This window comes from Mesocricetus auratus, unplaced genomic scaffold (assembly GCF_017639785.1).
Source record: "Mesocricetus auratus isolate SY011 unplaced genomic scaffold, BCM_Maur_2.0 Super-Scaffold_100044, whole genome shotgun sequence".
In the NCBI taxonomy this organism is placed as follows: domain Eukaryota; kingdom Metazoa; phylum Chordata; class Mammalia; order Rodentia; family Cricetidae; genus Mesocricetus; species Mesocricetus auratus.
The window spans coordinates 1,785,495-1,812,437 of NW_024429221.1; the positions used below are offsets into that span (position 1 = coordinate 1,785,495).

Genomic DNA, 26,943 nt, shown 5'->3' on the forward strand with positions numbered 1-26,943 from the left:
TCTGAAATCCTTTGTTAGGGTGCTTTGTTTTCACACTGCCATTAAAGGGGGGAGCTCTGTGTATATAAAAATAAAAACCAGTAAGTATTAAGTGATCATTTAGCAGTCTTTTTTGTTTTTAATTAATATTTATTTAAATTAAAAACAATCATATTTTACATACCAATCCCAGTTCCTCTCCCTCCCACCCTCCCATTCCCCTCACCATCCCCCCATTCCACCACTATTCACTCTTCAGGGAGGTTGAGGCCTTCTATGGGGATCATCAAAGTCTGTCACATAACTTGGGGCAGGGCCTAGGCCCTCTGCCATGTATCTAGGCTGAGAGAGTATCCTTCCATAGGGAATGGGGCTCCCAAAGCCCATTTGTGCAGTAGGGATAAATACAGGTTCCACTGCCAGAGGCCCCATAGACTGCCCAGGCGCCCCAACTGACACCAACGTTCAGGGGGCCTGGTTCCGTCCTATGCTGGTTCCGTCCTATGCTGGTTCCTCAGTTGTCAGACTGGGGTCAGCCAGCTCCCACTTGCTCAGGTCAGCTGTTTCTGTGGGTTTCCCCAGCATGGTCTTAACCCCTTTGCTTGTCCCCTCTCCCTCTCTATAACCGGATTCCAGGAGTTTGGCTCAGTGTTTAGCTGTGAATCTCTGCTTCTTCTTCTATCAGCTCTATGGATGAAGGCTCTATGATGACATTTACAGTAGTCATCAATCTCATTATAGGGGAAAGGCATTTAATGTAGCCTCCCTAACCGTCTTGAACATACTACTGAACAGTTAATGAACTCCTAAGTGTCATGGGAAGTCTTGGAAACATTGACAGGAGCACTTTCTGGAGCTCTGTGGAAAGTAGAACATTCTGAAGCTGTAGTAAATTGTAGCACATGTGGATGCTGGGCTTCACATACACATATATACATGTATGCAGGCATGCATGCAGACATGTACATACACATAAAAAACATACATACACATAGACATACACACATGCAAACAAATACACATTCATATATACTTTCACAAACACATATACTCACACATGCATACAAACATAAAAAGACACATACATATACATATATACATATACAAAAACACACACACACATATATATATACATATATGTGCTCACACACACATACATGAATACATAGAAACACAAAAGACATACATACATATTCACACATATAAATATACATATGCACTCACACATATTATAAATAGAGTGATTATAGCTTCATGTCAATTGAAAATTTTCTCTCAAGTATTCTTTCATGTCCTAGTTTTGATCCAATCATTTGACAATGATTTTCACTGGAAAATCAAAATCAAAGGAAATAACTTAATTTTCTCATGCCATTACATAAACATTGCTGATAGTGCTATCCAAATTCGAGATCTACACCATGTGACCAGAAAATTAAATTTTCTCATTGTTAGAAAAGATCAGAATAATTGAGCAGAATGCCTCCAGGTTCCAGTTCCTCTAATTACCTTGTATCCTGAATTCTTAATTAATTATATTCCGAGGCATGAGGAAGTGAATCCCCTCATGTGCTGAGCTCTTTGAAACCTCTTTCTGTGCTGGGTAAATTATCTCTTCTCACTGTCTTGCAGGGTTGCCCCTGAAGTTGCTGTCCTTTTGGTCATTTTAATCTCATTTCTCCCAAGTCAATTTCCTACCATTTAGAACAAGCACCCAGACTGTTAGTTTTCTTCAGCCCAGATTGCCTCACCTGTCACCATGTTCCTCTGTGACCTAGTTAAATGCTGTTTCTTTCTGGGTCACAGAAATAATGTGGTCCTAAAGCCTCTCTCTCAAGAAGCAGCTTCTGAAATAGATGGGAATCTTGAGTTCATTAGAAAGTGAATGATGTGGACCAGAATCCTGAGTGGCTGGGGCGGCTTCTGAAATTGATGGGAATCTTGAGTTCATTAGAAGGTGAGCTGTATGGAAGAGAGCCCATGTGACTGGGTGGCACACTAAACTCTGCTTCTCATCTTTGTTTTTTAATTTGTTTTTTTGGAGACATTGTTTCTCAAATGGCTAGGCCGGCTGGCCAGCATGCCCCCAATGCTCTGCTGGCCTCTGTTTCCTTAGGGCTGGAATTTCAAGCATGATGTGTCATACCCAGCTTTTAAAAGTAGGTTCTGGGGATTGAACTCCCATCCCTATGTTTGTGCAGCAAGCACTTTACCAACTGAGCTATCTCCCCAGCCTGGGAATTCATGTCTTTTTTTTTTTTTTGGTTTTTCAAGGAGACAGGGTTGTTGGGGAAGTCCTGTTATTTGTCAATAAAGCACTGTCTGGCCAATAGGGAATCTAGATAGGAGGGACTAGGAGTCCACAAGAACTCTGGGAAGGAGAAACACAGGAAGTCAAGATGTAACCACCATGGGGTAGGAAGCCCGGAACTATTCTCCGGTAAGAGAAATACTTAGATTAACAATTATGGGGTAATTACTTAAGTCAGAGCTAGCCAGTAAGAAACAAGCAAGGCCAACAGCTTCATAATTAATATAGCCTCCTGTGTGTTTATTTGGGACTGATACGGCTCTAGAACTAGGCTGGCGGGAAGGCTTCTCTCAAGGAAAAAAACCTCTCTTTACACAGGGTTTCTCTGTGAGGCTGGCTTCAAACTCACAGAGATCTGCCTGCCTCTGGCTCCTGAGTGCTGGGTTTAAAGGCATGTGACTCCACTGCCCGGCCAGGAATTTATGTCTTAAGGACTATTTTGGTTGTTTCTATGTTGCAGAAATGGACAATGCTTAGGCTGAAGGTGGTAAAGTCATGACCATTCCAGCACAAGCCTTTGTAGTGGACACTAGTAGGAACTGCTCGTGTGAAATCTTTTCTCCAAACCTTCCTGTCTAAGCATCCAGCCTGGGAAGCAGGCTTCTGTGCCTCTGAACACGCAGTCTGTACTGTTCTACCAGCCTGGGATCTGGCCTCTTCAGTGTGCTTTCTCTGGACAAAGCAAGGAACACTACAGTTCTCACTATCTATGTCTTAGGGTTTCTCTTGCTGTGACGAAACACCATGACCAAAAGGCAATTGGATTTGGCTTACACTTCAGCATTGCTGTTCATCAGTGAGGGAAGTCAGGACAGGAAGTCAAACAGGGAAGGGACCTGGAGGCAGGAGCTGATGCAGAGGCCATGGAAGATGCTGCTTACTGGACTGCTCCTCATATGGTCTGCTCATCCTGCTTTCTTATAGACCCCAGGACCAGCAGTCCAGGGATGGCACCACCCATAATGGGCTGGACCCTCCCCCACTGATCACTAACTAAGAAAATGCCTTGCAGTTGAATCTCATGGAGACAATTCCTCTACTGAGGTTCCTTCCTTTCCGATGACTCTAGCTCATGTCAAGTGGACACAAAACCAGCCAGTATAATCTACAAATGTGGAAGCTGAAAGGCCAGCTTTGGGGATGGCAATGTAAAGGCAGGACATCTGCAACCCAGGGTCTTCAGGGAATCTTGAAGAACACAAACCAGTTTCACTCCGTTGGCAGAGGGAGTGCATTGTATAGATTGCTATATGTGGAATGTGTGATACTGGTAGGATTATAACTTAGTCTATCTGTAATCATTAAATGTTCTTTTAGGTAGTTAAAATGGGAAGAAATTCTTAGAATTAAAAATAGACAGGAACATCATTTGACCTAAAGTTTTTCCCTCCAGAACCCTGTCTTCAGAAGTACCTGCATGTGTGCCTGTTTTCACAACAATGCTCGCTAAACATCAACATTACACATTAGCCCGTCACTAAGAGCTTACTTTTATAAACCACACACTGATCATAACACATCGATCAGCACAGCCATTACACAGAGACACAAAACAGACAAATGACCCTAAACCCCATCTACCTATCCAGCTTGGACACAGGATGTGTTCAGGATATTAAGTGACTCGCTGAGTTTCAAGACAATTTATAGATACAAAACAAATCTTGTTATGAATCCTCCTTTCATCTGTATGTATGACTTGGTGGGCTATATTTGTTTATTTCAGTACTATAGGCTAGAAAATGTATAAATAGCAAAAATTAGTTTTTGCAATTTTGGAGAGCAGAAGTCTGACATCAACGTATGGGGTATGGAGACCTCTCAATTTTGTACTGCCAATTTTTTTTATTATGGAAGATGGTAGTGAAAATGTTCTCAGGGCCCCTTCTTTTATTATAAGGGTTAGGGTTTATTATGGAAGATGGTAGTGAAAATGTTCTCAGGGCCCCTTCTTTTATTATAAGGGTTAGGGTTTATTATGGAAGATGGTAGTGAAAATGTTCTCAGGGCCCCTTCTTTTATTATAAGGGTTAGGGTTTATTATGGAAGATGGTAGTGAAAATGTTCTCAGGGCCCCTTCTTTTATTATAAGGGTTAGGGTTTATTATGGAAGATGGTAGTGAAAATGTTCTCAGGGCCCCTTCTTTTATTATAAGGGCACCAATCCTATTTGTGAGAACCTCACGCTCATAGCTTTATTGCCTTCTGAAACTCCCACTTCTGAAAACCAGAGTATTGGGGTTGGGGTTTCAAAACATACATGTTGGGGAGCATAGAATTTACCCCAAAGCACATATATGTGAAGTTACTTCATCTGAACTTCTCGACAATTATAAGGTTCAGTGAGACTGCCCAGTCAAAGAGCACTTCTTGCAAAAAGTCTAGGGGGAGTATAAAAAGCCCAAAGAAATGGAATTGGGGAGAAGGCTGAATCCTAGGGAGTGCAGTGAGGATGTCTGAAGAGCTGATAGATCATAAAAGCCGTGAAAAGGAGGAGCACAAAAAGGTGACAAGAAGGGAATAATTTCTGTGTGAAGCTTAGAGACACCTTCTACGTTAAGGAAGGGGCATGATTCTATCGGAGGTGGAAAGAGTGTGTGTGAAGACTCTGCTTCTGTCGGAGGTGCAAAGAGTGTGAAGACCCTGTTTCTATTGGAGGTGGAAAGGGTGTGAAGACCCTGCTTCTATCGGAGGTGCAAAGGGTGTGGACATAACTGCAGGGTAAGCGACCTCAGTGCACAGCTTTGTAAGCTTCCGTCTTCATGAGGAAGTTGTTCATTATGTGAAATATTTTTATAAAGATTCTGCATGTTATAAGAAAAACGTCCATCAGTGTCTACCCACACTGATACAAGCCTGAAGGAATACTTACAGAACATCGGTATATGTTTGTGTACACATGCCTATTATATATTATATATGTATAATTTATAAAATACTGGTGGTCGTTGATGAATACATACATATGACATTTTCTCCTGTATTCATTTTCTCAGTTTGTAATGAACTTGCACTGCTCAGGAAACAATAAAAAGAAATAAAGAACACAAGTTGGTGTCCCTAATCTGAAGCTCCAACTGCTACAAAATCTGAAGCATTTGAGCACTGACATAACACCACCCAAGGAACACGCCACATGGAACCTCCCACAGTAGGTTGCAGGCCCACTAAATAAACCCTGCATGATATTAAATACAAATGAATTGCATGTTTAGACTCCGGTCCCATCCTCAACAAAGCTCAGTGCGTAATTATAAGAAGGAAAAAACTAAATAAAATTTGAAACACTTTTGGACCCATGAATAAGGGGTAATGGATAACCAACTGTAGTACTGTAAATAATTAAAGAGATAAATAGAGGGAACGCTTTTCAGTATGAGAAATGTCTTAAACGTTCGTTTATTCGGTTGTGAATATAGGGTACAGTCTTAACAACTAAGCAGGAGAGGGTGATAATAAGTGATGGAGGGATGAGGAAAGATGGGGCAGGCCAAAGGGCACATGGGGCATGAAGAGGAAAAGGGGCTGGGGATGAGATACAGGGGGGATCAGGGTCGCAGCTGAGGGTAAGGAGGGTGAGGAGCCACTAAAACTTGCTTTGTTCAAAACCTGTGATGATATGTGACACCTTGTATGTTAATTTTTAAAATGTATTAAAATAAATATTTCAAGTAAATAACATGCATTTTATATTTAATACATATTTTAATATTGTGTTTTAAGCCATTTTTAAGCTTGTTAAGGTGATTTCTTTGTATGTGTGTATGCAAGCAAACATTGCTACTTACTGTTAAATATTCAGATCGATCCAAATTTTCTTTATTAAAACACTTGTAGAGTTGGCAAAACCGTCTTAAATTTAAGTAGAATTTTAAAAGCAAAGGAGTGCAGACAAAAAAGGCAGAACTTTGGGAAAAACAAGCACAAACCAACTACTATTTCTCAAGATGAACATCTGGGCAAAGAACCACACTCTCTAAACCCGGTGTTGAGGCTTGCTGAGTTTTGCAATTCCGCAGTTAGCAGAACCGCTCCATTGACCAGCATGTGCTGACACAGGATGCTCAGGCAGAGGCTCGGTGGGTCTTCCTCCACTGCTGTGGAGAATTCTGGGCGGGAAGATCACAGCGGGAGTGCATGTGGACTTCTTTGAGGGCTTTAGCTTCCCACAGTGCGTTGTGAAAAGCAGAGATCTTTAGCTTCTGAGTCTGGGCAGTCAGGGACGTCTCTTTGGTGAAAAATTTTAAGGAACTTCCAACTTGATTGCAGTCCTGTGAATGATTGGCCATTGATGATGTCTGGGTACTGGGCTTTGGGAGGGTTCTTGCAATTTCCAGAGCCGTTCTGAGTGATTCATTTTTGAATGTTTCTGCGAACTGCACTGTTCCCAGTGAGCACCCACCCTCCCTCATGCAGCTGTTCCTCTCGCTGGATTTGCTTTGCATTTTTTTTTTCTGTTAGGTAGATCATAGGTGTGAGTATGGTTGTCCACGGAGTCATGTGAATCTTCCTGGGAATTATCAAACTGGAAGTCGTCTTGGGGACTGACCCAAGGAGAGGCCTTTTGAAGCAATGCTTTCCAAGTTAGAATCCAGCCCTTCCACAGCGAAGAAAGCAGACAAATAAAAGTTATCCTCTTCCCCACCCAAGAGACAGTCTCACATCTGTGTTGCCCTCCCATTTCACAAGGAAGGGTGAAGATTTAAGTCAAGGCTTTCCTGCAAAGAGTGGTTCAGGGAAGACAAATCTGTTGATTGAATTGTCTTTTTTCCTGCTCGACTCCTGAGAAACATTGCCGTGGTGGTCCAGGCCTGGGGGTGGCAGGAGAAGTGTGGGTTGCTTGTGAGTGGCAGGGGACCAGTGTCACCAACACCACCCTCTCAGAGAGTCCTTCTTACTAGTATGGCCAAGTTTACCAAAACAAAGCATGATCGAGGAAGAAAATAGTTGTTAACTCTAAACAGAATTAATGTTTTAGTCAAAACCTTCTAAGAAAGCCATATATATACTGGGATAGTGATATAAAAAGATACTGTATGAAGGAAAGTCACTACTTGGCCTGCAGGTAGCTTCTGGTGTGGAGGGAACCCTTAGGGATCCAGTTGATTCAAACTGGTCTGTGACAGGAAATGAGTAGACTCTTAGGAACCTTATAAACTGTTTCCCATTACCTTATACCTTGAAATTATACCTGGAATAATTGTTATGTAGAGGCTAGTGACGAGAGACAAGAATTGAATCTTTGTGTGTTATCTACAGAGACAACAGTCTGAGAACGCAGATTAGCACCCCAAGAACTGCCTTGCATCTCATTTCCAACAGACTTTATGAGAAACAGAAGGAAATAAAGGGAATGAGTCATTCTGGGACTTGGTTTCATCTCTTTGGGCAGGTGTGAAGGGGTTCTTCCTGTACAAGGGCATCTTGGCATTCGGTAGCCAAGGAATACCACAACATCACACCACTCAGCAAACCTCACATAAGAGATTTACTGGGGAAAGAATGGAATGGGGACTGCCTCCAACCAGGAGCAGAGACAGTGGAGGGCTGGGCAAAGGTGAGGGCCTTTTATAGGGTTTTTGAAGCATGCCCAATGAGCTAGTGGAAAAGCTGTTTTTGGCTGTTAGTACTAAGTCATTGGTCTGGGGATTTCAGGAGCTCGGGGCCAAGCCAGGGGCAGGGGTTTGTCCCTGAGCCCATGGTGGTCAGGTACATCTCAACATCATGCCTTCCATCCTTCCTTTCTTCCATGGATGTCTGAGTTCAGGCACCTCCTGGAACATGGAGTCAAATTACTGTCTGCTGATCTCAACCTTATTCTCCTCCGGGCTAACTCAGAACAAACTACAGACACTGTGCATATAATGTGCTGAGCCGGCAATAATGCATACTTGCCGATTAGTTTCCATAGTGTGGAGCACAACATATTATAAAAAAGAATTTGAAAATGACTCTATCCACCCCTTCTGTCATTTATCAAAACCAGCCACGACAGGTGCATTTACCCAAAGAGCTTGGTGCTCTTTGTAAGCTGGTGACCACCTTCCTGGGCAGCTGTTAATCCTTACCTGCATCTCACAGGGGGACAGACAAGTCTCCAAGGATTGCTTTGCTGAATGGGAGCCCTTGCGCTCAGAAGACACCAAGCATGAAGGGGAACCGTGCTTAGCTGTAGTACTCCAGTAGGGTTGTGGTTGAAGGCTCCAGCATCCTGGTCAGCGCCCAGCAGGTGTACCTCCACCGTGGATGAAGAGACAGCCTGCTTAGACAGCTGCTCCAACGCCTTCCCTACTGATCCTGCCCCACCTCACCAAGGGGGGGCCCAGAGTGTCCCTTTCCTCAGAGTCTTCAAAGTCACATCCTCAGATTAGCATTTGAGTCCTACTCTCTCCTCTCACACATTTTAACCTTCATACAGAGAAGTTTCTGGGGAGTTGAGAGAAGATTCAAGCATCGGTTACAGTTATGACCTAAGTTTATGAAAAGGAGAGAGAGAGAGAGAGAGAGAGAGAGAGAGAGAGAGAGAGAGAGAGAGAGAGAGAGAGAGAGAGAGAGAGAGAGAGAGGAGGGAGGGAAAGGAGGGAGAAACAGCAAGAGACACAGAGAGAGGGAGGCAGAGGAAGTGGAGGCCTGCCTTGGAGAGCTGGGCTTGGGTTCAATGATTGCACCTGAGGTGGGAGTTGGTGACCTTTGCTGCTGAGCCTCCAGCATTCTCTCTTCCCTGCTTCTTATCAGGTAAAAGACCCACAGACCATATGCCAGCAAGACATTACATAAGACTTTACCATAAGAGCATCAGAATAGCATTTTAAAAATCTCCGAAATAAAACAACGGAACCCACACCACCTCCTTCAGGACAGAGGCCCTCTTTGAGTTACAGGCAGTGCTGGAGGGCTCTTTCTATCAGAGCACTTGCTCCCAAATGCCATGCCAGACGAATATGAGGAGACACTTAAAAAGAGCCAACACAATGGTTTCATAGTATTTTTCCCTTTACTTGAAAACTTGTTTTAATGATCAAATTTGGCAGTTACAAACCTGTACACCGTTGGGTAGATTTTTTTTTCTCGTTTTAATTTTTGGCTATACTTTTTGTGTCCTTTTATTTCAGTTTGTATTTTCTTCGTTTCTTTCTTTTTTTTAAGAAAAGAACACGAGACTGTATACCTGCCACAGGAATATGTGCAGAAAACAATCCCTGTCTGTAAGGGACTAGTCAGCGGAGTATCCTCCACTGTCCACTTTGCCCTTTGCATAAGGTTTGAGTTGATGTGTGCCGGAGCTGAGGGGAGTGTTCATGTAGGTGAAGAAATGACAGCTCATTTCATCTAGGGAATGGCGTGGAGGTCGGGTGCTTAATAACTGGGCAAAACACATTCATCTTTAAAAAAAGCCAATAGAAACACCTTTTTTTTGGAAAACGGTTAAATGAACATGATAGACTCAAAGGAAAGACACAATACATTTCAAAATGAATAAAAACATCTTTTCCAAATCTAAAGTCCTCTTTTTTGTGGGTATACCTCAAAAGTTTATAGAACAACAATGTGGATGACTAAGAATTCTATTTGACCCTCCAAATTAAAGCATCCGGATAGGCATCAAATACTGTATCTACAAACACCTGGAAAATTGAAACCACCTATATACAATTTTATAAACATTTTAAACACCAAAAACATACATCTTTTACAAACAAGTCTGTTTATAACAGACAAATGTACAACATGGTCTCTGGTAACAGTGCTTTGCAAGAACCCTCCCCATTCCCAGACACATCTGTCACTCCCGAAATCCAGTAGTATGGGCTCATAAAATTGTTAAATAGGAGCAATCCAGGGATTTGTTTGTTGAAGGGTGCTATGGGGTCCAATACACTCCAAATGACTACAGAATTCTCTAGTGCATCCTGAACACTGGAAGAGACTAATTATGGCCTTTGTGTATTGTTACACACTTGTAATTATTGCTTTTCATTATTACATAAGGAAAGAAACACCTTATTCTTTTCCTTCTTTAGCCATCTGGCTAAATATTCGCTGACGTCAAACCCGTGCATGGCGACTTTAAACCCCCTGTCACACACAACTGGAAGCTCAAAGAGGTGGGTCTCAATCAGCAATGTGCAGCTGAAGATTGCAAGACACGAACTAACAAGGACACACACTGCCTCCTTACGGACCACACAGAAAGATAGCACTGAAGAAATGCCCCTTGGAAGCCCCATGTCCCACAAAGCACAGGACACGCAGACCTAACTAAGCACATGACCGATGTCTGCAGCAGTGAGAAGGCCAGACAAGGCTGGCAACACAAACACTAGATCTTCCCGAACTACATCGTCTTAGCGTGTTTTCCTCTGGTTTATTCTGATCATCTTTCTCTTTCTCTTGTTTGTGTTTTGGACCTCCCAGCTTTTGCAAATTGGACACAGTCCTGTGGCTAGAGTCAGTAGGAAGAGGCCAATAGGAAACATTTCCTTTTCTTCTGAGATAGTGAATTTCTTATGGCAATTCCAGGCAAATCTGCCCAGGTCTTCCTGTGACTCCAACAGCTTAAAATTGAAGATTATGGCCTTGACCTACATATATTGCTATGACTTTCCCATTGCATCTTGTGAGTGGGCAGGATAGGGGTACACAGAAAGCGGGCATGGCATGAGGCTCAGCAGCAAAATACTCTCCGAGGAGGGAATAAATGAAGCATACTGTCCATCCTTTATAGCCCTGTAGCTCCTGCTTGGAGTGTGACAAAGACTGACGGCTTCTCTCACACTAACCATCTCCCGACAGATACAGACATACTCACTAACTGGCTAATTTTCCATCATGGTGGACAGGACAAGAACAGACAGTAGGCAGAGCTTATGAGAAGGAAACAACATTAAAACCATAAAACACACCCATTGGGAGTGTTACACACCAGCAGTTTCACTACTAGTCTGAATATAGTTCTGTGCTCACTCCATCCCCATTCTAGAAACATTCATTTGGCAAAAGCAGCATTTTGATGGATGCCCAAATCTCTGGTCTCACTAGAGTCCCAGAGAGATGGTCTTTATTTGTTTTGTTTTCTTGCATATGTCAGTGAAGGAACAGTGGGAAGTTAGGAACTCAATAGAAGGAAGCAGCTGCAGGCTCAGGGCAGCTTAGCGATGTGCAACATTACAGATAAGGAGTAGTGCCTACATGGATGGGTGACAGCTTTTGTCAGGGAGTTCACTTTTGCATGGGCCTGGGCAAGTCTCTTCCTCTCTCTGGGCATGCTTCCTCCCTTATAAAGTACGGGGCTGGCCTAGAAAATCGTAAGAACCCAGTTCTTTCGGACTGTGATCACCCCGTCTGGCTGCATGTAGAACTCACTGCACTCCATCTTCTAGTCTGTAAGGAAAAGCAGTTTTAAAAGTAGAAGACTCCAATAGACCCAGTGCTCATCTGGAATGTCTGTAGAGCTATTTTGTTGAAGTTTAGTAGGAAGGTGTCCTGAAGAAAAATGCATTTTATGTAGGTCAGAGGAGAGGGTGGGCAAGGATTTCGTCAGTGACTCCACAACTGCCTGCAGATAGCTCTATTTATGCCTTCATTATAGGGTTGGCCAGGCGTTCTCTCTGGAAGAGATGCTGGCTAAGCACTGGTGACTCATTGGCATGGATCTCATCTCATATTTCCTGGGGGCAAGAAATGAATTGTTGGTTTTCCTTTGATGGTTTTATGCTGTTGTGTTATTAAAAGCACAGCAGTGATTCAATTCTGGACCATTAGTTTGTCATTTTCTTTGTGATTCTTGCAAATGTGCTTCTTACATAAGAAAAATACTAAAGACTTTATTCCTGAAAGCAGCCTTAGTGAAATTCATGTATTTCAGGACCACAGTGTGGATAATGCCTCCATGGATGATTCTAACCTAGAGAATGGAAGAGAAGAGCTGAGAAACTAGACAAGTATGTCCTCTAACTTGGGAAGTTTGGGAATAAAAGGAATTATTTTTAATGACAGATGTTCAGAAACACCAACTCCTACAGAGAAGTAAGTGTCTAAAGACAATTGCAGAGATGATAGGCAGATCCCAGACGGCTGACTTTACACACCAACGTTGGTGTCACCAGGAACCGTCCATACAGAGAAATTTGTTCACTAAGCAGATGTGCAAATATGCATTCACTTCCCATGCTCACTGCAAAAAGGTGGCCACAGCTGATCAAAGTGAAAGAGGAAAGTTAACTCCACTGCCAACTTCAGTGGGATAAGTAGTCTGTCATGGAAAAGTGATGGCCAAAGGCCATATGTCATATGAGAGGGAGACCCCGGGGTGTAATCAAATGTTATACAGTTTCAAATAGTAGTTCTGGAAAATTATAAAACACTGTCTTTAAAAATCACAGTACTTGCTTTAAGTTAATATAAATGGCAGTACTAAAATAAGGTTAACTGAATTGGAGTAAGATATGGCATTTGGTGTTCCTGTAACACTAACGATTGGAGAAATCAGAAGGCCAGCAATGCCTGCTCACCTCACCATTTCCAACACTGAGTCCTAAACCCTTTAGGGCAGCTTCCCTCAAGAGCAGCTGTAGTGAGTGCACACTCAGTGATACTGAGGCCCCCCCCTCACAAGCACACACGCTTGCACACACGCATGCACACACACACACGCACAATTTAATTTATACATGGTCACTACTTACTTTTTTCTTTAAAAGATAAGAGTATTTATAATGACACCACTACAGTTTAGAATAACACACACAGCTTTCACCTTCGGTGTGAAGAATTGTGATTACCTAGGCCGAACCCTCCTACAGTACCACATCCCCTCTTCTCTGGATCTGTGAATTCTGTTTAGACTTTCCAATACAGCTCATTCCAGAGAGCAATATCCCAGCAGGGGCCTGTTCCTGCAGCAGTGTTAGAACCGAGATACAGCTAGGATTACTTGCCAGAAAAGACAGAACAAGGTCGTTACAGACTTTCTAATGTTTGAACATTAACCTCCCCCAACCCACCCACTGGAGTCTAGATAGTCTTATTGCTCTTTCTTTTGTAGCTTTCTCAGAGATCACAAAACCCAACTATATTATACTGGATGCTTAACACAAACAAAAACAATCTGAGCACACTAAGCATGTTACTCAAACCTAATTTTATAGCTGAAAATTAGACAGCTTGTTTAAAAAATAGAGTTGGTTTTAAAGTCCTCCATCCACCTTCTCGTTTAACATTAACTTCTCTTTTCTTTCATCTAGAACACTAACTTTTCTGATAAACACTACTATTTTCACTTCCTCGGCTCAAAATCGCATGCAACGATGTCCCTCTGACGGTATCGGGGTTTAATACTGTAAGGGTCTTTGCTTTCATACTCTCTGGGGCACAATAATGCACAAAGCCATTCGTGTTCTCCCGTTTGACTTAGTAAACTCATTTCTTTTGCATTCCAAGCCACAAACACAGATGCCCACAAACAAGGATTGCCAGTTCCCCCTTCCCCCGAAACAATTTCTGAGCCTCTCCTTGTCACTCTGGGAGTCAAGCTTGCTTGCGACGGTCGGACTTGTGAAGGTGTTGCTCACAGGAAATCCACATTTCTACAGACTTTTCTCCATCCAGCCCAAAGGGCAGCTTATTCCTTCCATGCGGTAACAGTCAGAGCACAGCACCTGTGAGGGTCACTACACCTGGGTCTGGTGCTGCGTTTCCACGAAGGGAATGTGAAGGTTGGCCAGGTTGAGCTCGCCTGGGCTCTCGTAGTCACTCATGGCTACCTCAGAATCATCAAAGCCACGGCGGACTGACATGTCTGAGGATGAGGTGCCTCTGGAATTGTGCAAGGACAGAGACACGCTGTCTGCTGGGCCCATGACCTCTGTGCCCTGGTTCATGCTTACTGCAAAAGTACTGAAATCACAGTTGGAGGGTGGGCCCCCCAAATCTGTTTCATTGGGAAGGGGGTGAGGAGGGAGGTACTGGCTGGGGTGAAACCGGGGCCTCCTCCTGCAGTCTGGGCTCATGGTGCCAGCTAGTGAGGTGGGCTGGGAGGGAGGCAAGGCGTCGTACTGGTCAGGGAAGTCCTCAGGCAGTGGTGGGGGTAGCTGATCCTGACTCAGGAACTCTTCTTCGTGGGGTGGGGGGTATTCACTGTCAATGTCATAGCCACCTAGGTAGTAGTCGCTCTCCAACTCTCGTGTGCTACCCTGGTGTGCTGACCCTCCATCTTGGCTCTCATAGTTGGGCATTTCCTCAATGTCGGACAGCCGCGCTCCGGGCATCCAGTCAGAGGTGTCCCAGTGATAGGCTGTGAGAGGAAAAGCAGAGGATTAACTACCTCCAGGCTACGGGCAGGGAAAGAATGAATGATGAACAGGAGTGGGTCCGCCATGCATTACTAACGCCTAGGAAACCCAAAAGCCAAGTTATGTTCAAAACGGGCCATTAGGGCCAGCCATGCTCTGGCCTGGAGAGAGCACAGAGCCTCGATAGTGCAGACTCATCCTCACCGGGCCCAGAGTGATGGCCAACACACTCACGCTGATGGAGCGCTCAGACTTGGGGATCTTCAACATCCGCCCCACCCCCTCTCCCCATCCACATGCGGTGCACAAGGCCAGGTTGACAGCATGCTGGCAGAGAGAGGCACCCGTGTGTGTACTGGGAACCGCAGAAAGCAAGGAGCTTTGCAGGTAAATGGGTGAATTTCACAAGCAGAGAATTTCACGAGGCCGTGAAAAGAATGCGTGTGGAATTGGGCACACAAGACACCTGGAACATGCAAAACTCAGATGGGGAGGCTCAGAGGGCATGGGGGGAGGGGCACGGCAGGATGAGTGGAGAGGTAGGGACACAGAAATGAGTTGCTATCCCCGGTGGTGGCAGAGTCACCTCTGTTGTAGTTCTGTCCCTGGTCGATGACAGACACTGTTCAAACACAAAGTGAAAAGTCAGTCTGGCCATGCAGGCCATGTGAAGACAGACAAAGCAGGTATTTCAGAAGCCTTAGAATGAAGGCCTAACACTGATTTTGGGCAATTAAAAAAATTCTCCCCATCACTATTTAGGAAATTCAGACATAAATCCCATCTGTATTTTGCTATAATTTCATTAGAGCGCTAACAAAATTACCTGATATAAATTAATCCTCATAAGATTTCCATTTCTGATGATTTTGTAAGTATCCACAGATCACAGCAGGTATTCAAAACATACCAGAATGAATGCAATATTAACTGATTAGTCTGGATTGCAAATGAATATTCTCTACTTTGAAGAGATTTGATAAAATAAGAGAACCGAGAAATTAAAAAAATATGAACTAGATTTCTTTCAAGTGAAGTTTATTGCAATCCGTAGGGATACATCTGGAATTGAATTTGAGGTTTTTTTTCTGGCTAGATAGGCAAGTTGTCTATCACTGAACTAAATCACCAACCCCATTATCTTATTTAAAACCAGCCTTATATTGCACTTTCTACTGAGCACAGTCAACCCCAGATAAAGCACCACAGAAGCAAACTTTCCAGAAGGACAGACATGCTATGAAAGAAGGAAACAAACAAGCAAAAATTAAAACCAAAAATAACAGTAAATACCTTCATTCTCTATAGAGTCAACTACATTGTTGACAAGTTGAATGACAGTCACTATGGATGCTTTTGGCAGGAAGAGAAGACAGGAGGGAGGGGAAGGACAGTTTCTGGTTAGTTACATATTTCAAACACATGTTAATGAGTAATAAAAACAATAATGAAGACATTGCACACAAACTCCCACAGCTTTCCCACAGTCTGTCCTTCAGGTATGGTATCAAGAGGACACTTATACAGAGAGGCCTGGGGACTGTTGGAAGACAACGAATCAGTAGGAAAAAAGACGCATGATTTTCAAGGATCTCTGAGTCATTTCTCCACACTCCAAGGTCTGTCACATCAAACCAGGAAGATGGTGGCCCGTGGAACTCATGAAGATTTCTCATTAGCACTCCCAGAGATCCTCAGAGGAAGACTGGAACTGGGGGTAATTACTTGTGGTCACCAATGTGCTCTGAATCCAGTGTCAACTGTGTAGGATATTTTTGAATTGATATGAGGCTAGTAGTCTTACACATGCCCTGATGGGCCACACCAAGCTGAAGCCTATCTCTTGAGGGTGAGGCTTAGGGTATGTGAAGGAGACCACAGGTTTATTAGCGTTGCCTTAGATGCTCATGACTTCAGATGAGAGGGTCACACTTCCTGACCAGATACAGATCATGAAGAGGTAGGTGTGTGAGTTACAGAGCTTTTGAGGGCCATCAGCCAGACTTTATGGCTGTTGCTACTGCCTGGTCTCTGAAACTATATGTTCTCAATGTTTAACATAAAATGTAAAGTTGCTATAGGTTTTCTTCTTGCTGGAGGTGAAGAAGGGAGGATGCATCTAAGTAAATATACCTGGGTCAGAGGCTAGTGTCTTGGTCGAAAACGGTCAGAAGAAATTAAGATACATGGTTTGTTATCTCAACTGATAGATACACCTGTGTGTGTGTGTGCTCATGCTTGTATGTTTGTGCATGATATTTTCACGTGTACAGGTTCATGGGTCTGTGCAATCCCACATGGAGGCCGAGCAGAATGCCTAAGTATTTTTCTCTTTCACTTGGCCTTATTGCCTGGAGGCAGGTTCTATCAGTAGACAGGGACCTTGAAATGTCGGCTTGGCTGAGATTGTAGGTGCTAGGGATTCTAACTCAGGTCCTTATGTGCTTTTACTAATGGATCCATTTTCCCAGCCCCAGCGCTAAAACCTCTTCAGGCGTGGCTAGTGTTGGGGAAATATGTGGGGTAGGTTTGGGTCATGTATGAGAAAGCAAACCATTGTAACCCTACACCTACTTCTTGGGACACTTTCCCTGTGTTTGCCCAGAGGCCGGGGCTCTGCTATTTCCATTCTTCTTTACTATGTAGAGAACTCTCGGCCCAGGACTCTGCACACAGTGGATTAGCAAAGGCTCACGTGCCAACTGTGGGTAAGTGGGAAAGACAACCTAAGGTGTTGGCTAGAGTGGGCTGCCTGTCCCTGGATGATCATTTGAAGTGATTCCTGCGTTGAGCACCGCACGACCAACATTTGCTAGCTGGACTTTCTTCTTCTTTCCCTACTTATCCTCTTCAGCTGGCTTCCTAGTCCACACTGGCTCCTTCTCCTTCAGCTCAGGTTCGTGGGAGCTGGGTGAGCCAGATTGGGGATTATTGAAGCAGTCTGTGAGTCACAGGGACTCGTTTACAGCGTTCTGGGCAGACAGGCATTGTTTTTCTCTAAGGATCTGTGTCATAGTTTTTTAATCAGTTCTCCAAAATCCCATGACCCCAAATGATTGATTAGAAGGGAAATTCGATTGAACAAAGATACCACTGGCTCTATAGAAAAAAAGCCACCCTGTTTCCAAAGCAATGTCTAAGGATGTGGTGGTTGAATGTAGAGCAGGGGGAAGGGGGGCCAGGACACAAGCAGCCCAGAGGGGCATCATCATATGTGTGGTAAGTATCATCGGGATGCAGGCAAGTCTGTCACCATCTAAGTCAAAGAGGCGGTTTTCGTCCAAGTCCCCCTGATGCAGATCCTACTCTGAGCAGTGGAATACAGGGTCCTCTGGCGAGGACTCTCAACAATGGGTACAAACGGTTAAAAGCCAAGGAAAACAATAGCAGTCATATCTCCCTTCACCTCTTCTGCTGTCCCCAGCAACAGGGCAAGACTATGCTTACCGTTGTCGTCACCAGAATCCGACTGGAAGGAGTTGAGAGACTGAACTTCGGAGTTACTGCCTTTGTTACTGTTCGAGAAGCAGGTCACCTCTCCGGGGTCATCAGCCCCTTTGTCTTCGTGAGCAGGCAGGAGAAAGCAGAGATAGCACTCAGCCTTGTGCAACCGTTCAGTCTGGCTCTCTCCCTCCCTACCCCTTTTCCTTAGAAGCTCTCTGGTTTGCTTCGAGAAAATAAGTTAGCTCCACAATGGAAAATTGATTGTGCCATAGGGGGCAAAGGTCTGTCAATCAAGTGATTTACATTATGGATTTGGAACCCTTAACCCATGGTAAATGAGCTTCCGAGCAGCTGTCAGCTGAAAGGAAGTGTTCCTGCCTCAAAGTGAGGACTATGGAGAGTGAAATGAGGATGAAGTATCTGAGTCGCTCTTCATTCAGACTTAATTTATGTCATTTACATGAACCGATGTGGTGTCAACACCAGGTTAAATGAGATTACTTTTAAAACAGGGGCATAAATATTTTATAGGCAAGAAAGCCGTTACATTTCTTCCAGCTCCCATCTCTGGGGATAAGTGGGATTTTCAGTTCTGCCTTCTAGAGGGCAGTGCTGTTTCATCTCGGGGCTGCCAGTGTCCTCTGCTCTGTGTCTGCTAAGAGGACAGGCAGATGTGAATTTTCCCTTATTCATTTGCTCTGTTTGCTCTGTTTTCTCTCTCTGCCATAGAAAAATATCCAGACCCCCGCGCTTGCACACACACACACACACACACACACACACACACACACTCCTACACCTTTCTAATTTGAGAGATGTAGGAAGCACGGAAGAGCCCATGTCTTGAGGTGCTCAAGTTCACAATGAATTAGTTGCCCAGAAACTGTTTTCCCTAGCTCTGACTGTGCCTTGCTTAACAAAGAGGGAAACATGTTCTCTAAAATCCAATGGTAATTCAGGGGGAAACGTGAGTTTTGGCCTGAGGTGGATTCTGAAAATAAGGCTGTCATGTCATGAGGTGGTGATGGGAAATATTCTGCAAGAAACACTGCAGGCCGTCTCAGAGTGTGAGTGCTCGAGGAGTCATACAGCTGTGATTAGGGGATGGGCACTTTGCTTTGCAGCCACAAATCCCCCCGTGAAGAGTAACCTCAGGAGCAAACCTGAGGGCTCCCCATCTGCTTCAGACGATGATGCCAGAGCCTCGGATAAACAACTGATACAGATGTAGTGAGGTACGGGGTGGGGCGGGAATTCACTCCCCCCCCCCCCCAGCAGCTACAACTCAAACCATGATGACGCCTTTTAGGAAACAGCAAGGTGTTCACGGCTGAGCCCGGAACACTGAAGGATATGCAAGGTGGTCAGCTGGCCCTGGTGGCCGCAATTTGACACCCGCAAGCCCTTTGCTTTGCCTTTAACTTAAAACTCATTTTATTTCCAAAATAAAAAAGAGTGCTTTTTTTAAATTAAAGGTGTGGGAGGCAGGGGCAGGCAGATCTCTGTGAGTTCTAGGCCAGCCTAGTCTACATAGTAAGTTCCAGGACAGGTAGTGCTACACAGTAAGACCCAATAAACAAACAAACCAGCAAACAACAAAAAAGAGTGTCCCTACAGCACTGTTATGATCCCTGACTCCATTTAGGAGCCCGGGAGATGACTTAAAATCCCTGTGTGTCCACAGGACAGAGCCGGAGGGTGGCATGTTAATGGCATTAGAATGGAAAGCCCTCACTTTAGGTCTCCCCTCCCATGGAGCAATGCTCTCTCAAACTCTGCTCCGCCTGTTTTCTGCGGAGCTCCTGGAGCAGTTCTGGTAAGAGCAGACTTGGAACCCGGTGCCCAGACTCTGCCCTTTGCTTCCTTGGAGCAAGTCTTCCCCAGGAGCTGGAAATGACGCCCGTGTTGGACAAACCCAGTTAGCTGTGACAGCCCACACAGATGGCAGACACCCAGCAGCGGTAGCTTTACCTCCGCATTCTCAACAAATCCCACTGTCTACCCTCTTGTGCATTTTTTTCCCTTTGTCTTGGTCAGTTCCCAGTACCTCACACTAGGAACTGTATGGACATGCTTGGCCGCCTTCTTTCTTTTCAGGGAGCGTTTGTTTTCCCCCTCTGACCTCTGACCTCTGACCTCAGACAGGCATCTCCAAGCTCCTTTCAGAGGTCCAGCCAGCAGCCTGCTTTCTCTGTCCCATCAGTGACCTGACCCTCCTACACCATCCCCTCTACAATATGCAGACAATGGTCAACTGTCATCTCTTTGACCTCTACACTGTGCCGCCCCAACCCCCACACGCATCCTTAATGCTGATCCGGCAGCTTCCTGATCTAGGAGACCCTCTCCAGTAGTTTCCTACCCACTCATGCTTAAGGATTCCTCAGGAATGCCCCTCCTGTCCAGAAGCACTGGTTACTTCCTTGTTTCCTTGTCTGAACATCCTCAGTAGGATCTTTTTTGTTTGTTTTGTTTTGTTTTGTTGCTTTGTGGCTTTGGAGCCTATCCTGGAACTTGCTCTTGTAGACCAGGCTGGTCTCACACTCACAGAGATCTGCCTGCCTCTGCCTCCTGAGTGCTGGGACCTTTTGAAACCCACTCTGTCCTCTTCCCCACCTGGCATAAAAACAAAACAAACAAACAAAAAAACTGTGTAGTTCAGGGCACGACAGAGTCTCCTTTAGTCGCCCTCTGATGCCAGGGCGGGGAGCATTCACCTTCTTTGCAGACTCAGCCTCCATACTAAGTCTTGCTCAGTTCTTAGCTCAGTCTGCCAGAGCTGTCTTTTAAACTGTAACTAGCTCGTGCCACTCACCGGCTTAAAAATCTGCATCACTGTGGATCCTAAACCCCACCTTCTGCCCGATGCCCGGCAACTCCAGCCACTCTCAACCCTGCTTTTCAGCTCATTAAGCCCTTTCCCATTCCAGGACTTACACACCCAGGTTTTTCTCTGGGTTAGAACCTTGCTTCAAGAAGCCAAAGGGAGAGGGAAACCCAACCCCCTCGCTTTGATTACGTCCATCACCTTGTTTGTTACAGGAGACTGCCTTTCTCCCCCACTCTCTCCCCCTCCTCCCCCACTCCCTGTGAGAACCCGGGTCTTCCCAGGGCACCTGCCCATTCCTGCATCTCACTCACTTTCAGGTCCTGAGTCCCAGCCGTTCTTTCGGATGGAATCACAGTCAGAGCGGCATGGCGACACAGCCGGGAGGTTGGGGGCCACACTGCATACCACCACACCCCGACGTGCTGTCAGGATGCGCGGGGACTCCGGGTGGAATGTGCTCATCTCCTGTGGCTCACCACCCAGGGCGTCCAGGCCCTTGTCCAGATTGCTCCTGGAGTCGCTCTGGAAGCAGGGCGTGTAGGCCATGGGGCGCACCGGCACCTGCGGGGGTCCCACTTCCTGGTACACATTGCGCCCGTCGCCCGCGCGCAGGCTGCGGAATGGGATGCCGTTGCTCTTGTGCAGCAACGCGGCTGTGGCTGGGTCCTGCACTAGCGTGATGTTGTTCCGCGAGTAGTTCTTGCGAAAGACCTTCTTGCGAAAGACGATGAAGAGCACGACCAGGGTGAAAATGACGAAAAGGACCACAGCAATGCCTATCAGTTCCTCTTTGCCCACGTATGAGTGACCAGCTTGGATGTTGGGCACGACCACGGGACGCAAACCACAGTACTGGCCCACGTAGCCTGGGGTGCAGTTGCAGAAGAAGGAGCCGAACAGGTTGACACAGGAGCCCCCGTTCTCACACTCCTCGCGCTCACACTCGTCCACGTCATCCTCGCACCTTCAGAGACAAAGCACACAGAAGCCCTTCCAACATCAGGACACTGTACCAGAGCTCCACAAAGGACCCACCTTAAAACAGAAGGAAACCCCTAAAGAGTCCATTGCCATGTGGCAGTGTGAACATGTGTGTGAGTATATGCGTATTCATATGTGCATGTTCATATCTCTGTGCGTTCAGGCCCTCTGGAGGGTCAGCAAGCAGTCTGAGCCACCAGCCCATCTCTCTGGCCCCAGCACAGCAAGCCCTGTAGTCTGATTCCTTCTTACTCTAACACTGAACGCACACGGCAGAACTTCGGTGCGCCATGCCCCTCTACTTGAGTAATTGTTCTGATACGCTCATTGGGAAGGTCCCATTCACCTGCAGTTTTGGTAATTCACCTTTTATAAAGTAGTCCAAATACACTAGGGCCAGGTCAGCCAGAAATTAGAGTCACAGATTATTTAAAAATAAATGCAGCTTTATGATTTCAAATCACACCCGGCAATTCAACATCAGCTAAGTATTTCTTGCTGGAGTCCTCAGAGATTTGCTCTAATGAACACGCCAGGCTGATCTGTAATTAGACCATCACTTGTTGAGAATATATGTATATACTTCTAAATGACCAAGGATGCCTGGAAGTGGCCTTTTACTCAGCATTTAAAGCATTTCCTTTCTGTCTGGGTAACACTCAAATTTCACTCATTTGCTGCAGGAAAAGGGTTTTCAAAGGAAAGGCAAAGATTAATTTCTTGGAATAGTCATTAAACACTGGGTAGTACAGTCGGGTCACTGGGTTCTGGGATGTGAGTTTTATGTGTGTCTCAGAATTATACTGGAAAATTTTGGTGGTGCTGAGCATGTTTGTAATGTCATTATAGAATACATAGGGATTGGATAAGCTTGAAAATACAAAAGGATAAAGTAAAACATATAAATTAGATATAACCTTAGGGTCCCCACTGACATTGGAGTACTTTTTAAAAAATGTAGTTATCCATCACTTTGCCATCTTTTTTTTTTTTTTTTTTTTGGTTTTACGAGACAGAGTTTCTCTGTATTGTTTTGGAGGCTATCGGTCCAGCACGGCCTCGAACTCACAGAGATCCGCCTGACTCTGCCTCCCAAGTGCTGGGATTAAAGGCGTGCACCACCAACGCCCAGCCTCTTTGCCATCTTTACCTTTTGTGAGCACCCCCATCTCCTACCGAACCTGAAGCACACTGGCTCGAATAGGCTGGCTGGCTGATGAGACCCAGGAAGTCCCAGCCTTAGGATTACAATGCCCGGGTTTTTATGTGGGTGCTGGGGAATCGGAACTTGGGGCCTCATTCTTGCTCTTCAGTCACTTTTGCTACTAAGCCGCCCCTGTGAGCACTGTACGGGAAAGACGGCAGTGTGTCCATTTACTCTAATGAGCCACATGCTGGGCTGTTTCCTGAGGAGGAGAAGCGGTGTAGAGAGAGGGCCTTACACAGTCTCACTTACGTGACTCCTGTGAGGCCGGCTTTACAGCTGCAGACGAAGGTGTTTCCTATGGGGTCGCAGGATCCTCCGTTCCGGCAAGGGTTGGGGAAGCAGGCTGTGATCTCCGATTCACAGTTTCTCCCCGTGAACTGTGAGAGACAGGAACACTGATAGCCTGGGGGGAAACAGAGGGCCTCATGAGCAGAGGATGCCACAGCGACGTGCAGAGTCCTTGGACTCATCTGTGACAAGTATTCCCAACTCCTCATCTTGAGCAAGGCCTGGATTCCAAAGTTGATCAGCACACTGGCTCTGTGGAGTTCATTTGCCGTAAAAATACCAGGGTACAGTTTGGATACTATGTTAGTCTACAAAAAATTCACCTGATTGTCCACATTTCAAAGACTGCTAATGCTATTGTCAGAGACACTAAGACCAGAGACCAGGATGGGGAGTGAGGTGACAGTCCTGTCTATCCCGTCGTCTGTAAATGGTGACAGCTCAAGATGGGAGAAGTCACTGCTGCCATGCTCCCTCCTGCCCTGAGCTCCAAGGGAGGCCGAGTCAGCTCAACTGAAACTCAAGCCCTAACCCTTCAACACCCCTCTGCAGAGCCTCTACTTTGCATCCCTTTCATATTCTATTCATGAACCTGTCATGCAAAAATAGGCACTGATGTCTGCATCACAGACAACATTAACTATCAGAGGAACGAAGACTCTCAGAGTATTACATGTGTCTCCTGGTGGAAAGGGTACATTACTATGGTTGGTTTTTTCTTAAAGAAATTGTTGTTGCCCTTCGAGTTAGACTTAGTATATGGGTAATGTTCTATGAGTTCTGCCTTGCCAATCACAGTATTTCCCTGCCTTAGAAACAACCCAGGCATTCTTTTTAGGATTTCAATATTTTTGTGGCATGTTGATATTTTGTGATTGTTTCTGTTGGCTTTCCATTATATCTTTTATTTCAAAACATCAATCTCACCACACACACACAGTCTTCTGATGGCCTTCCTCTAAATATATTATAATTTTTTAATGTTAATTAAATGGACAGTATTTGTATTATTATAATTAGCTGTAATATGCTATTTGTAGCTAAGATACTTGGCTTTTATTTTCATGCATATCTTTGTCTTTAAAAAATATCGAAGATGGCCCTGTGTTTCTGATTGCTATTTTATAAATGCGTATTTAAGTTGATCTCCAGACTGTTCACCAAATAGGTCTCCCTATTTGATCTGCACATGGTGTCTTATATTTCCACACACTACAGAGGTCTCTGAGAGCTCCACCTTGAACAGCTGACCTCCTATGCAGCTCCTTTGCATACCTGTGTTAAAGCTCCATTTCTGGGTCACCTGGTTTATTTCCTCTTTCATTTGCAGATTCTGTAATTGCTTCCCAGGGGAAGGGGTTGTAGGAGGCAAATTTCATGAGAATTTGTATAGTTAAATCCTTAAACTTCATTGGATTATATTAGGAAATTAAAGCAATCTTCTGCCTGTTGTTTTTGGGAAATCCAAAGTTTCTGAAGCTTGTAAAGCCAGATTTTTTTTTGTCTCTAATAAATTGGAAGGTCATATTTTTGGAATCTCATGACATTTATCTGTTCTGTGATTTAGCTTGGGCTTGCTCTAGCCAGTGCTGGATCCTCAGTAAGCGCTTGTAATCTTAAACTCTCATCCTTCAATTTTGGTAAATTTTCTTGCAACATTTTATTGGTGATTTCTTTTGTTTTCTCTTTTGTCTTCATGGAAGTTTTCTTATTTGCATCTGAGATTTAGACCTTCCTGGAACTCTCTATCTTGTTGGTGCTCTTAAATTCTAACTCCATCATTTTGAATTGTTTTTGAGACTGACTGACACAGTCATCTTCCAAAAATTCTTTTTTTTTAATGTCACTGAAGTCACCTCCCTCTTTCTACCTTTTATTTTGCCTAATGTACAACCTTAGCCTCAGATTTCTGTATTATGGTCATAGCATCTTATCTTTCCAGGGATATTAGTAATAATTCATGGTGTCTTTATGCCTGTGTAGTTTATCCTTTTTTTTTTTTATTTCCACAATAGGCTTCTCTGTGTTTCAGGCCAGCTAGGTTACTCTGCTCTGCCATTCAAACACTGGCCTAGACATTTAGGTGTTTGTGTATTTATTAACTTTTACAATTAGTCAGTATTATCCATAATGTGTGTGGCCCAAGAAGAATTTTTGCCTCAAAATCAACACCAAAGAAATTTTGCTCATTTCCAGCCAACTGGCTTGCTCTATGAATTATTATTTCAGTGCTGTAAAACCAGCTCTTAGATGGATTTCCAACCGCTAGCCTGCCCTACAAATTTTAGATTTGCTAGCCCCAAATCGCATTACATAATTCTGTAAGATTAAATCTCTTTCTTTCCCTTTCTGTATGTGTGTGTGTGTGTGCGTGTGTGTGTGTGTGAGAGAGAGAGAGAGAGAGACAGAGAGACAGAGAGACAGAGAGACAGAGAGAGACAGAGAGAGACTGAGAGACAGAGATAGAGAGCATGATAGATTTCTTCCTTTTGATTCTGCTTCTCTGGAGTACTCTAACAAATTATCTTACAAATTACAGAAATCCCTTCATGATCTTCTACAGGACACTTACTTAGCAGTCAGCTTGGCTGACTTCCTACCTCTAAAGACTGTATAGCTATAAGGTAGGTGGAGGCATGTCCATGCTGGTTCTCAGTGGTTGTGGTTTGGTGGGCTAGCTATACCACCCCTGGGAGAACAATTAGAAACAGGATAATCACAGAGATCAGGCAGAATTGTAAATCAGGGTCTTCTCTTCAGTAGGGAGTGTTACCAGCACACACATAAAAAAGAAACTATGAAAAGCACTGGGGATACAAGGTCAGAAAGGATGTGTATATCCCCAGAAACCTAGTCCTAGAGAAGCCAGTACTTACTCATGCTCACAAAGAAAGGACTTAAACTCAGGCCTGGTAGTGTTGTCCTGACCTGTTTCTAACACCGTGTGTTACTGCAACTACAGCTACAACTTACTGAGCATTTCTCAGTCATAAGGGTGAGAAGCAGACTGTCCAAGATCTGCATTGTGATTTCAGACCCACATGACAAAGGATCAGAGGGCCCTGGGGGGGAAATTCTACTTTTTAAATGTTTAATTTTGGATATGCAATGAGAGAGGAAACAATGGGTTAAATACTCAAATTATATTTTTAATAAATAATGACGTCTATTATTCAACCTCTTTGAAAGGCTTGATTATCAAAATTAACCTGTTACTACCATGGCTTTATTATCGCATTATTCTGCCACAGAGCCTTTTATTAACATTTTTTTATATCAGTAAGTCTGCCATAATAATCCCAAGTGATCTAGTGATTTAAACATTACTTCCAGTCATTCAACAGAGGATCACAATGGTCCTTGGAGGGTGCAGGGGAATGGTCCACTAGCATTCCCCAAAGGGACATTGGAGAGGCCATGAGGCTCTTCTAAGACATGGGCCTAATAACTGATTGAGTCTGACCTTGAATCCAGGCTTCCCAAGTCTCAGAACTTTCTATAATATTGTATATAGTCTAGAAATTTTTTGGTGGGACTAATGGCTTGTGATAATTCCACACATTTCTACTAGGCAAAAGAGAAATAGTAAGACAGACAGGAACAGACACTCCTT

At 44.5% G+C, this 26,943-nt stretch overlaps 1 protein-coding gene across 6 annotated transcripts in view; it reads right to left on the bottom strand.

The window, feature by feature from the left end:
• Positions 1-9,265: 9,265 nt before the first annotated feature.
• Positions 9,266-26,943, bottom strand: part of Fat3 (FAT atypical cadherin 3) — a 576,218-nt gene continuing 558,540 nt past the window's right edge. For 3 of the 6 annotated variants that reach the window (XM_040735213.1, XM_040735215.1, XM_040735212.1), the window contains 6 exons: positions 23,292-23,445; positions 21,166-21,818; positions 18,028-18,141; positions 15,874-15,933; positions 15,167-15,202; positions 9,266-14,582 (listed from right to left, as the gene is read on the bottom strand). In XM_040735213.1, coding sequence (XP_040591147.1) covers positions 13,960-14,582; positions 15,167-15,202; positions 15,874-15,933; positions 18,028-18,141; positions 21,166-21,818; positions 23,292-23,445 — 1,640 coding nt within the window. In that variant the 3' untranslated portion in view covers positions 9,266-13,959. The remainder of the gene's footprint in view (positions 14,583-15,166; positions 15,203-15,873; positions 15,934-18,027; positions 18,142-21,165; positions 21,819-23,291; positions 23,446-26,943) is intronic. The other 3 variants (XM_040735217.1, XM_040735216.1, XM_040735214.1) reach the window with 2 other exon arrangements.